Source organism: Anthonomus grandis, chromosome 6 (assembly GCF_022605725.1).
Source record: "Anthonomus grandis grandis chromosome 6, icAntGran1.3, whole genome shotgun sequence".
NCBI classification, from domain to species: domain Eukaryota; kingdom Metazoa; phylum Arthropoda; class Insecta; order Coleoptera; family Curculionidae; genus Anthonomus; species Anthonomus grandis.
The window spans coordinates 3,181,094-3,195,014 of record NC_065551.1 but is presented as its reverse complement, the minus strand read 5'-3'; the positions used below and the strand labels follow the sequence as shown (position 1 = coordinate 3,195,014).

At 34.6% G+C, this 13,921-nt stretch overlaps 1 protein-coding gene across 2 annotated transcripts in view; it reads right to left on the bottom strand.

Moving 5' to 3' along the window:
• Positions 1–13,921, bottom strand: part of LOC126737266 (NADH-ubiquinone oxidoreductase 75 kDa subunit, mitochondrial) — a 75,236-nt gene that overhangs the window by 15,103 nt on the left and 46,212 nt on the right. For both annotated transcript variants that reach the window (XM_050442083.1, XM_050442082.1), the window contains exon 11: positions 11,060–11,370. In XM_050442083.1, the coding sequence (XP_050298040.1) occupies positions 11,060–11,370 (311 nt within the window). The remainder of the gene's footprint in view (positions 1–11,059; positions 11,371–13,921) is intronic.

The window sequence follows — 13,921 nt, the reverse complement described above, 5'->3', positions numbered from 1 at the left end:
GCGTCTTGCAATGCATTGGAAGTAAAAAGATTGTACGAAGAAAGATTTCCCAATCGGCTTATTCCGGATCAGAAAACATTTCAACGTGTTGATCAACGTCTAAGAGAAATTGGTAGGTTTCTGTTTTCCACTTAATGAGGTAATACTATTAAATTTCCTTAATGCAATTTTAGGATGTTTTGAAAAAAAAAAGAATACTGGTGGTCGGAGGAGAACAGCACGTACAGTGCAGTTGGAAGAAAATATTTTAGACGCTGTAGCTGACACTCCTACAACGAGTACTCGAAAATTAGCCGCTCATTCGTCCAAAACAATTGTACATATGGTACCTAAAGAACAACTGTTGTACCCATATCACTTACAAAAAGTGCATGAACTACTGCCCAGAGATTTTGGTCCTAGAATACACTTCGCAACCTGGCTATTAGATCAGCAGCGAAATAACCCTAACTTTATCAGCACGATTCTTTTTACGGATGAAGCAGGGTTTACCAAAAATGGAATTAAAAACTTACATAACTCGCATGTATGGGCTGATGAAAATCCCCGTGATACTATTATTTCTGATCATCAACATCAATTTCAATCAATAAATATCTGGGCAGGAATTATTGGCAATTTTTTGATTGGGCCATTTGAACTGCCACCACGTTTAAACGGAGAACTTTATTTGGAGTTCCTCCAGAACAATCTTTTATTTATCTATTAGAAGATTTGCCCCTTGCAACCCGCCGAGATATGTATTTTATGCATGATGAAGGCCCACCTCATTTCAGCTTTGCTGTAAGACACCACTTAAATAATACTTTTGAAAACCGTTGGATAGGTATAGGAGAGCCTGTTGCTTGGCCTCCTCGGTCTCCCGATCTAACGCCATTAGATTTTTATCTATGGGGTCACCTCAAAACCTTGGTGTATTCCACCCCAGTCGATACTCGGGAAAAACTGCTCCAAAGAATTACATTTTATTGTGATAATATAAAAAACAATCTTGGGTTATTGTGGCCTCGATTCGTCGTGCCCGCGAATGTGTTAGAGTTCACGGAGCCCACGTCGAACCTACTTATGAAGTTTTTAATAATTAATTGTTTATTGCTCGTATTGAAGAATTTAACTTTTGTTTATATATTTGGTTTTTGGCATTTTTTTGTAAGTTGTTTTTTCTAATTTAAAAACATACACTCATCATAGGTTTTTTTAAATTATTTTGTAAAAGTATTTTTTAGGACATCACTGTATTTTTAGGAACATGTATTATTTTAAATTAAATACATCGAAATTTCTTTGTTCTTTAAATAACTAGCGTACTTATCTCATTTAAAAAAAAAACATTGGCTCGTTTATTATTTTTTTTCTCTAAAACGGTTCATTTTATCGATAATGAACAAGAGTACCTTTTTTTAGCCTAGGTTTCAAGGTATCCAAATTTATTTTTTTTAGATTTTAACATACAGGGTGTTAAAAATATACACATTAAAGTGTACAACATAGTCCGCCCCTGGTAAAGTAAACAAGGTAAATGTATTTTAAGGATGTCATTTTAAGAGGTCCCTAATAGTGTTCATAACCTAAAATTTTTAATAAATTCTACCGGGTAGTTTAAAAGTAATTTATGAAAAACCAATTTCCAGCAGCATCCTTTAGAAGGCTGTATTTTCGTAAAGAAGGCCTGTAGGAATTTTTTTTATAGGAACATTCGGTATTATTTTCGATGATCTACCTGGATCCGAGAGATTTCCCACCTGAACCGGGACACCCTGTATAACAGAGGAGATTCTAATAGAGTCAACACTACATAGGAATGAGTATGCCTACATGAAAGGGAAGTCGACGAAAACAGCACTTCACTCTGTAGTGAGCAAACCTGAAAAAGCCATGAAGAACAACGAAATGGCACTTGCTCTTTACTTTGACGTGGAAGGAGCATTTGATAAGGCAAAAACAGATATTATCTGCGAAACCCTCCTACCCTCGATTAAGTTCTACCAGGAAGCTAGAACTTAATCAGACTCACCTAACTTTGAGGCAGCAGGTCAAATACTTAGGAGTTACTTTAGAGAGCAAGTTACGTCTAAAACTCACGTAGAGCAGGTAGTAAATAAGGTAACGGCCCTAATATGGCAATTACGGCGAACAATAGGTGCAAGATGGGGTCGAAAACTCCACGTTCTCCAGTGGTTTAATACTGCAGTCATACGACTGAGGATCTCGTACGGATCCGTGGTATGGTGGCCAGTCGTATTGAAGGTCATCAATATCTGCTGAAAAAAGCTGACTAGACTGCAAAGACTGGTCTGTTTGGGAATTATTTATTTAAAAAGTCATTTTCATACTTGATTGCACACTATATAAATAGGTTTAAAATAAATAATTTTACATTGACAGAAAAAACTTTTAAAGTTAACATTAAGCTGCTTCTTCTTGGTTAATTAGGTGTATGACTGATTTTTTTAACGTTTTTGTGGATTATGTTGTTCATGATTTTGTTTCTGAAAGGCTTTAAACGTTGTCATAAATCGCTATATTTTCTCATCTTCCCTTCCCCTCATATTTTCTTTCATATCCTGATCCTCTTCCCATGCTCCCGTTAGGTATGTTCTTTCTTTTTTTCAGTAGAATATTTATTATTAAATTTTTAAATTATTGTCTTTTTTAAATTTTTTTTTTGGCCTCAACAGAATTTAGGGAGTCTTTTGTGTAAGGGATATCTCTGTAAATCTGTTGGTCACCTTGCATTATTAGCTTTTTTATTTAGTTACAAATTCGATTTTTTTTTGTTATTGATAAATGATAAAATTCTCAATATTTAGTGGAATTTTGTAATTTTTGAATTTTTGTAAAAGTTAATACATCTACCTGTTAGTATTATTTGTGCTAAATTGCTGTAATTTGTTGGTGACTAATAAAAGTCTTATTATTATTATTATTACTGAAGCTATGAGATCAACACCTGCGGCACCACTAAATATTCTTCTTGGGCTACCGGACCTCCCAGTCTGGATCGAGAGAGAGGCCATGGCGACGCATAAGAGGATGAAAGATAGCAGAGGGTGGCGCAATGTTCACTTAGGACAGGCCATATCACGATTGCTCTCAGGATGTGTAAGAACATGCCAATCCTGACATCCAGATGCACTACAGAAAGTGGCAAACAAAACACGAAGAAAGAAAGGCCCAAACAACGGTTTCAAAATAAAATAAAACGGAGCGGGACGGAACGATATCAATAGCAACGGATTCGATAGATATCTTAATACGCGAGCTTGGAAGCGGCCGCTCCAAGGCCGGCTCCGCCGAACTGTCAACAAGTGGTTCTTACCTAACCCAATTCACACTGTCAAGGTCAAGACTTAAATGTAAATATTGAAAATTGACAAGTGTTAATGTAAATATTGAAAATTTTAACGGTATTGAAATATTCGCTCGAAAGGTATGGTACGACCTTACTGCGACGAATGTGTCAGCTTGGTGGACCTGGAGCCTTTTTATACCCATGACAGGAATTTGGATGCCGAAAACTCACGAACATTCTCGGAAAACTTAATGGAAATAGAGTTTTTCGTTATGAAAACGGTACGGATCTATAGGCTATGACCTTATAGGTAAGTAGATAAATCTTGGAACTTGTATAATAGAACATGTAAACAATGCAACAGCATAAAAGGACAATTTATGAAAATAACAGGAAAACTGGAAGCGTAGTAATGAAAAAAATCTCAGTTTTAGGCATTTGTGGTTCTTTACTGTCCTAAGAACAACCACGGCTAAACACAATGAAGGCCAGGGACTACAACACAGTCAACAGAGAACTAGGTATTAAGGCTCGGAATCAAACTCGGTTTATTCGAATATTCGAATATTCAAATATCGAGTTTTTGCAAAAAAATTTATTCATTTCAACAAATATTTGAATATTTGAATACTCGAATATTCGCATATTCGATAATTTGAATATTCAAGTATTCAAATATTTGAGTATTTAAATACTCGAATATTTAAATATTCGAATATTTGAATAGTCAAATTTAATTTCGAATACCTACTCAAATATATTTATTATTTTTCGATTATTATTATTACCCATGCCGACGACGCCGCGCAGATTGATGGCACCAAACATAGACAAGAATTTTCTTGTCTATATTCGGTGTTGATGGTGAGGGTTTGCGGGCCCGATCTTTTCTTCTCTTTGAATACAAGCTACGGGCGGTTATCGTTCTTGGGAACATTTAATATTTCCACTTTCCAGATTTCTACCTGGCACGGCACGGCGTAGTTATACTAGTTGTATTTGAATCTGGTTGTGTATAAAAGCGAACGATTAAGTGCTGTATAAGGGTTAATTTTAAATTAATTGACTTAATTAACAGTAAGTCCAGTAGTAGGTCAATATGAGTTCGAGAAGCAAAATTTGGCAATATTTTAATAGAACGGATGATCGCGTTGAATGCAAATTTTGTTTGTATAATGTCAAGAACAAGACAGGAACAAGCAATTTATAAAATCACTTAAGAAATAAGCATCATTGCTCGATTTGAGTGGTTTGACCACTAAAATGTATTACTGTAATTAGTATATTAAAAAAGCTGGATGGAAGGCGACTGGAAAAAAATCGATTCGCACTAAAAACTATAAAATTGTAAAATTCAGTACGGGTTAATATTCTATTTATTGCATTAATAAATATTTTAATAAAATAATAAGTCAAAAAAGCGTAAGCCGTTCTTTCAATATTTGTAATGATAAAAATTCGGCAGGCTTTTTTTCGCTGTCTATTTATAAAAAAAATATTAATGGTAATGAGTAATGACTACAAAATAACTATCTAACTATATGTCTAAAAATTATTTTATACTCTTTAGTTTTAGTGCAATGAAGCGTGTTTTTGAAATTTTTTTAAACTATACAGGGTGGACCACTGGGAACTGCATCGATTGATTATGTAAAAAAGTAAAAACTATACATTAAATGCAGGAAGTTCTTGTTTTTGTTCAGCTCTAAGAGGTTTTTTCGATATTTAAATTTTTATTAAACAAATTACCTTTGTTATACTCTATTTCAGAAGTGTATAGAGCAATAAACTGGGGAATTCCGTTCTGTTTGGCTACATTTCGTGGTAGTTCATAGGCGCAGGTACTTATAATATTTATGAATTTAATTTTCACGGATTAAATGCCTTTATTTTGAAAGAGATTAAATACTAAATAAATACTTTTAATCCTTTTGTATAGGTACCTATCTTTTAACGCTTTGTAACATGCAAAAATGGGGTCAGGTAATATATACAGACTATAAATACTTTTAAATCATATTTTAAACGTTAGTAGTCACTGCTACGCTGTAGTGCAATCACAATATTATTATCCCAATATTTAAAAAATGGAGGTATTCAGTCCAACGAAAAGATGTACTAAAAATTCTCCACTATCGCTAAGTGAAAAAGTTATTATTTTAAATGTACATGATTGCATAAAACACGATTACCCTAGTTTTACTGTGCAAGAAATTGTTGAAAAATGTTCTCGAATGAGTGGAATTGGAAAGTTCACCATTTTCAAATTGTTGCGGGAAAGAAAAGTAGCAGGTCAAGTGGAATCTCCCAAGCAAAAGCCAGGACGACCTTTATCAAAACAAAAATTCCTTGATGAAATGCTAAATGTATAATTCGAAGAAAAGTTCACTCTTTTTATTTTAAAAAGGAAATACCCACCCTAGACAAAATTTTAATGGAGCTTGGCCGAGATGACAGTATTCCGTTGATAAGTAGAAAACTTTTATGGAAAACTTTAAAAAATATGGATTTTGCCTGGGAAAAGCATAACCGCAAAGCACTTTTACTGGAGAGCGCGAAATTGTTTATTGGAGACGACAATACTTGAGAAGTATCAAGCAGTACCGCAGGGAGCAAAAGAAAGTTTTTTATCTTGATGAGACGTGGATTAACGAAGGTTATATAGTCCAAAAAATGTGGCAAGACAAAAATATAACCAGTGCTCGCCAAGCTTTCATAGAAGGCCTGTCTACGGGTATTAAAGTACCTTCGGGAAAAGGAAAAAGACTTATAAGGTCTGCTAACCTTTGAGTCGACTCGCACAGGAGATTACCATGAAGACATGAACTCAGACGTTTTCGAGGACTATTTTGGTGAAATGATAAAATTTCTTCCGGCTAATTCGATGGTGGTTATGGATAACGCAAGCCATCATTTACGGCGAATAGAGAAGACGCCAACTTCAAGTTGGAGAAAGCAAGAAATTATCGATTGGCTGACTGCAAAAGGTATTGCGTTTGAAGCAAATTTGATAAAAAAAGAACTGCTGGCAATAGCAAACTTACACAAAACTCGTTTCATGAAATACGCCGTGGAAGATATAGCCGAAAAATATAATATAACTGTACTGCGCTTACCGCCATATCATTGCGAACTAAATCCTATAGAACTGATATGGGCGCAGGTAAAAGGATTTGTAGCAAGACAAAACACGACTTTTAAAATGAAAGATGTTATGCTACTGTTTGATCAAGCCATTACGGAAGCGACACCAGAGAATTGGCGAAAAGCAGTCCAGCATGTAATTAAGCAAGAGGACAAAATGTGGGATCTTGACAACCTCATCGATCAGACAGTCGATCCTTTAATTATAATGTCAAGAGGTGATGACAGTTCGTCAGATGACGAAGAAGACTACAATCTATTATAATTTAAAATTGTTATACACAGTTCAAAAAGTGCCAGGTCCAAAAGTGATATTTTCAACTGTTTTACTCTACATATTATGTTCAAAAAATATATTATTCCATTTAAACAAAAGTAACTTTCTAAAATAAAATAGCATTTAAGTACATTAATTATAAGGTAAAAAACAAGTCCCAGTTGCACGCCTTTGGCGAACCGTTTTGTATGTTTATCAGTGGGTAACAATGGGCAAAACTCATAAATTGACACAAAACCGGGTGGCACTACCTGCAATCAACGAAAAGAAAGAATTTTACATTGAAACTAATACCCAACTAAGGTAGTGGCATAAAATATTGGTGGATCACCAGGTACCACTTTTGCATACCTAATGAGGTTTTATTGCTCTACACACTTCTGAAATAGAGTATAACCATAATAAATTCGTAATTTTCCCATTAAGAATGTCTATTGAAGTAAAGTTTGAATTTTTATGAAGAAAAAGTAACTTTAGTATAGTAAAATTTTTGTACTCATATAATCAAAAATATGGTGCTACAGCTGCCATTTAAAAATTTACTTTTGGCAATTTTGTGAAATTAATTTTTGTAGGTCTTTCTCAAACACCCTGTAGAATTCAGTCAGATAGGTACTATAAAAATTCAAATAAGGATAATCTTTCTTTATATAATTAAGGCTACCTTAGAGAAAAAAATACGATTTTATTATGATTGTAAAACATAATTTTTAAGCAAAAAACTAATCGTTGCAGATTCCGGTGATACCCACATCCTGTATATATTTTTATAATTATTAATTTCCAAAGTTCATTAAGTACACCGCATATTCTAACTACAGAATATGTACATTTAAAATGCCTTTGCTTTTTACTTATTTAAGATGCTAATTAACCTATTTACATGCTGTATACAGGGTGTTTCACGATGAGTTTACGCGGTTTTTATTTGGGGTAGGTAAGGTACCTTATCCTGTGTTATTACTTTTTTAAAAATGTCTATAAAGGGTTTTTAAGGATGCTCTCTCCATCTAAAATATTTTTAAGGTGGGCGCCGCGCCACTGTCACTTATATCAGAAGTAGAGCTCTATCTATCTATTTGCTTATTTTAAATGGAACACCCTGTTTTTTTGCCATTTTTGCGTGAAAAACTATATTTTTGGATTTTTATATAAAATGCCCTATACATTAGTATACATACATATATAAATGCAACTGTTTTTAAGATATTTGATTTTTTAGTTGTATAGATATTTGTCTAATACTATAAAAATTCTATTAAAGTCAACCTTTGTCTATCAAAAATCAAATAATTAATAAAAAAATAAAGAATCATATAGGAAAAAATTATGAAACGAATTTTTTATGGTAGACAAACGTCATTTTGTAATTACAGTATTAAAATAGCTTAAAAACAATAAAACTTAGGTACAGCTAGTAGACTAAATAAAATAATAGTATATAATAAATACATTTTATTTATAAACTACGTTTAGATTTACACGTAGAATTTAAAAATGTTACACAGGGTATTCCATATAAAATAAGCAAGTAGAGGTCTACTACTTCTAATATAAGCGACAGTAGCGATCTTGAAGATATTTTAGATGAAAAGAGCCCCCTTGAAATTTCCCCAGACACATATATTTTTAAAAAATAGTAATACAGGGTGTCCCAATTATGGTAGGCGTAAACTCATAACGAAACACCCTGTATACCTAAGTAAGACATAACATTTCCTTATAGCGAGACATCATCTACAATACATTCAAGCCTGCGAGATGAAAATTTAACTGTTTTGGATTTGGATGTAGAGAGAAGTGATCTATCTGAAGGAAACACAGAGCCATTTGATTCTCAGCAGAGTTCTAGTTCCTACTCTTCAAACTCAATCCAGCCTAAGATTAATGAAGTGTTTTCCTCTATACATGTAACAAAGCAAAAAGAAGAAAGAATTACTCAACTTATAACAAAAATGATTTGTGTGGACACTTTACCAATATCATTTGTAGAAAACGCTGGGTTTAAAAATCTACTGTCCTACATTATCCCAACATATAAAGTACCAGTATATAAAGTACATTCAACTTCCGGTTAATGCTCTTTATGACATAGAAAAACAAAAACTTATTACAAATTTAGCAGACGCTTGCTATATTGCTGTAACTACTGACAACTGGAGTTCATCTTACATCTCTCTAACTGCTCATTATATTAACAATAATTGGGAACATATGTCTTCCAATCTAACAACAGAGGTTATGGAAGAGCGGCACACGGGAATAAATTTATATAATAAGCTAGAAAGTCTTTTAGATGATTGGGGTATAAAACATAAATGTATTGCAATTGTGCATGATAACGCGGCAAACATCATTTCCGCAACAAAAGAATTTTTGACTTTGTATGCTGTTTTGCTCGTTCACATGCAGTTAGCTTTAAATAAGGTTTTGGAGGATTCTGTCATTAAGCCTACAATAATAAAATGTAGCAACAAATGCACTTGACGCTAAGTTTGAATGCTTAAAATGAGCAACGATATCATTTTAAGCATTCAAACTTAGCGTCAAGTGCATTAACTAATATGCAATCTCAGTTACATTTGCCTGTACATAAGCTCATTCAATGCGTTAAAACACGTTGGAATTCGACGTATTTTATGATAAAGCGAATTTTGGAACAAAGAGCTGCATTAGTGAATGTAATTTCTGACCGGGCTGTAACACCAAAAAATCAAGCCATCTCGTTGATTTTAAATGAAGATGAATGGGACATATTGGAAAATTTAGCTTCTGTATTGGAACCTTTTGAGTTGGTTACCACATTACTTTCAGCTGAATCCCAACCGAACCTTTCTATATTTATGCCAGTTTTAAAATCTTCTTAAACTTCTAGAAAACCTTATTTCAAAGATAGGGGTAGATGATTCTGCATTTTTTAAGAAATATTAAAAAAATGCTAAAAAGGGAATTTGAAAATAGATTTAAGGAAATTTGCGTAAATGTTTCCGTTGCTAAGGGAGGGAATATTCAAATTTATGATTTATGTACTTTTATTGATCCTCGTTTTAAAACACAAGAAAGATATGTAGGTGCACTATTCAGCGTTAAATTGCACCTTAAAAATTTATTGGAATCAGGTAGTGAACCATTTAATAACCAAGATTACCAACCTACTCCAAAAAAGACTGCCTTGGATATTTTGTTTCCCAATGAACCATCAATCAGCTTTGATGAGGTAGATTCATATTTTGCTGAACCTATTTTACCTAAAAATATGTGTCCACTTCAGTGGTGGAAAAATAATGAAAACAAATATCCGAGGCTAGCCACATACGCAAAAAAATACCTTTGTATTCCGGCTACTTCAGTACCTTTGGAAAGATGTTTTTCAAGTGCTGGAAACATAGTCACTGCAAAAAGATCGTGCTTAAAAGGTGACAATGTCAAAAAATTATGTTTTCTTAGCGCTAATTTGTAAAAATGTATTTCTTTCATTTTATTATTTTGAATTTTGAATCCTCTTCTTTGAAGTTTAACAGAAGTTTTTTGTTTTGTTTTTTTTTTTTGTAAGTAACTATTGTATATAAGTACCTTACTTGTTTCGGTTTCTATGTTATGAATAAAAAAAGTTCTTTAATGTAGTTTTTGTTTTTTTGTACCTCGTAAATTTTAGTAAAAAGTTAACTATTCTTATATTTTATAAAATACCTTAGCATCCTTTATACATAATAACTGGAACTGAACTGAAAACTGGACACGAGGTTGAGAAATTATTATAAGAAGTTTAGTGTATTTTCAAATAGTCTAAATATAAATGGTTTTAAACTCTTAGAATCAAACTCGGTTTATTCGAATATTTGAATACTCAAGTATTCAAATATTTGAGTATTTAAATACTCGAATATTTGTATGAATATTCGAATAGTGAATAATTCAAATATTCAAAAAAAAAAACGAAGTGAGTATTCGAATACATAATTTTCCAAAATTCCGAGCCCTACTAGGTATAACCTATAAGAAATCGAAACTTTCCATGATACTATCCAGTTAGAAACCTCTTTAAGTTGGTTTCTTTATGTATGTTAATGATTACAAGCCCCTCATAAGACTCACAGATAAAGCTTAAAATGTACTTTTTTGTTATGTAAATTATAAAATTAGAGGTTAAATGTGTTAACATTTAAGGGGCAAAATTATCTAAGTTTTCTTATAAAATACTGCCTGAGCTTACCCTTATTACTATAAAATAAACACAAAATCTTGTAACTTCGTTACAACTTCCTAAAAATGGCCACCACATATAATATTTAGTCCAAGAAGGCCGGTCATTTATTTCAAATTTAACAAAATCGAGTTGAACCTACCTTTGATAATTCCTGCGCCTGCTTAAAGAAATTCGCGTTTTCGGCCTCACCGTACCTCGTGAGATGTGGCGCGACCTCATCCAATCGATCTCTGATTTCGTTTAAATTATCGTAAGGCAATTTAGCCCCGACGATCTCGCTCAAAGCTCTGATTATCTTCCAGTCCTCCCGCGCTCTACCAGGGGGCGTAACCGCCACCAAGGTTTGTTGGGCGCGGCCCTCTGTGTTTACGTAGGTGGCCTGTTTCTCTGTGTAGGCAGCGCCAGGCAAGATCGCGTCAGCCATTGCGGCGCCACTGTCGCCGTGGTGACCTGGAGACAACAAGCATTATTCAGCTATTCATTAGTAAGCATATTCAGTTGTCTTGTTAATGTTTTATTAATTGTTTATAAAGATTTGAAGTAATTTTTCATATTTACTTAGTCATCGACGGTTGCGAAGAATATTTTTAGTGGTACAATTTAATTTATAGGCTGAACTAATATTAAACATCAAAAAGAGTGCTGCACGAAGTTAATAAATATATCTGGTTGGCTAATTGAAATGGCCGCCATTACCAAAAATGACCGCTGTCTGGTGGCCGCCAATTTTATAGTGGTTGTGTCGTTTTGATTGGTCACTCTAAACATTTTCAGTGTAGCCAACAAAATATATATTAAGTTACTTATTTTATTGGATATTACGTCACTTATAACAAAAATCAATTTAGAAAATACTATCTCACACGCTCAAAAATTGAAAAAAAGAAGAAAATACGAGGGTGGTCCCAGAAGTACCCGACCTGACCTAAAGATGTCGGTAGTCGCTTGAAAAATATCAGTGTATCACAAAGTATACAATCTATAAAGCATATGTTTCAAGTTTGAAGACGCCACGTTGTTTAGTATTTGCTTGGCAGCCATCAATAGTGAACGTTTTCAGTGAATTTGTGAAAATGGAGAAAATTGGTCATCGTTATGTGATACAATACTTTTATTTGAAAGGCCTCAGCCCAACCAATATAAAAGCTGAACTGGATTCTACTCTGGGTGAGTCTGGTCCTTCGTTAACAACAGTAAAATATTGGGTAGCAGAGTTTAAACGAGGCCGTACGAGCTGCCAAGGCGAGCATCGCAGTGGTCGACCAAATGAGCTGAGGACTCTAGAAATTTTAAAGAAAATTCACAAAGTGGTACTGGATGATCGTCGACTGAAAGTGCGCGAGCTAGCGGACATAGTAGGCATTTCAAAAAGTGCGTTACGTCGCATACCCCGGTGAACAACACGGTTTTGTGCGGGGCCTCTCAACAGAATAGCTGCTGGCGAGAATCCAACAGTGGAGTGAGTCTTGTGGATTCCTTCAATGCGAAGTATTCAACCGCCATGATCGCATTCGACGTTGAAAAAGCTTTCGACAGGGTGTGGCATGGTGGTTTAATACATAAAATGGCGAAATTCGGTATGTCTCCAGGGTTGATAAAGCTCACACAAAGATTCATCAAAAGAAGAAAATTCACTTCAAAGGTGAACGATAAAACATTACCCTACAGGGAGATGAGAGCTGGGGTTCCTCAGGGATCACCACTCTCACCTACCCTGTTTAACATTTATCAGGCTGACCTACCGAAAAATAGCCATTATTCAGAGTTGGCTCTGTTCGCAGTCGACACTTGTGTTTTCGCCAGCTGTAAGTACCTGGATCAGATCACCGCGTATATCCAAAGTCACCTAGACAAAATTTGCTCATGGGCAAATGATTGGAAAATCAAAATAAATGAAAGCAAAACGGAAGCTATTCTAATCACAAAAAAAAAGACCGTGACATTCCCAACTTGGTAGTATTGGGCAAGGGACATGGGACATTGGAACTTCCCTGGATGAACGAAATTCGATACCTGGGAGCAATCTTTGATAAAAAAAACATAAAGGCCACCTGCTCTTTACACAAAGTAGCCATACCCTTAAATTTTAAGAAATACTCAAGTTAGGCAAATAGGCATGAATCTTTTAGATTAACCTGTAACTTAAGTTTAATAAATGTCAGTTTCAAAGTAAAACTTTCCCGACAGTTAAATCCCGTGCTCCGCACCGCTCACAATCCAAAGCACTCCGATGCGACCGAATAAAATAAAGATAGGCGCCTATAAATATCGGTAAAATAAGTACATTAAACCGGCAAGAGTGGAAAGGCTAGACCGGACAATCAGTGGAGAAGAACGAGAACGTCGCATATTAACTGAAAATTTTGACATGAGAAAGCTGTGTGATCAAACGCCGCGTTTGATCCCACGCAAGCAAAAACAGTGTCGTGAAGATGTTTCAAGTGAGTGTTTAGCGAAATTTAATAGCAACAAAGAAGAATTTTTGCGTCGTTTCATAACATGGGTCTATCACTTCACACCTGAAACAAAAGAACAATCAAAACAACGGACTCAAAAGGGATAACCGGCCCAAAGAAGGCAAAAACCGTTTCATCTGCAAGCAAGGTCATGGCGTCGGTTTTTTGGGATGCGCGAGGGATAATTTTCATTGACTATCTTGAAAAAGGTAAAACTATCAACGGCGAGTATTAAGCGAACTTATTGCAACGTTTGAGCGAAGAAATCAAGCAAAACGGCCGCATTTGGTTAACAAGAAAGTGTTGTTTCATCAAGACAATGCACCAGCTCACAAATCCGTTATTGCAATGGCCAAAATTAACGAATTAAGGTTTGAATTGCTACCTCATGCACCCTATTTGCCAGATTTAGCCCCCTCAGATTATTTTCTGTTTCCAAACTTAAAAAACTGGCTCAGTGGTCAAAGATTTTTCAACGATGAAGAAGTGATGTCTGCAGTTAATGGCTATTTCGAGGCGCAAGACAGTTCTTATTATAAAAAGGG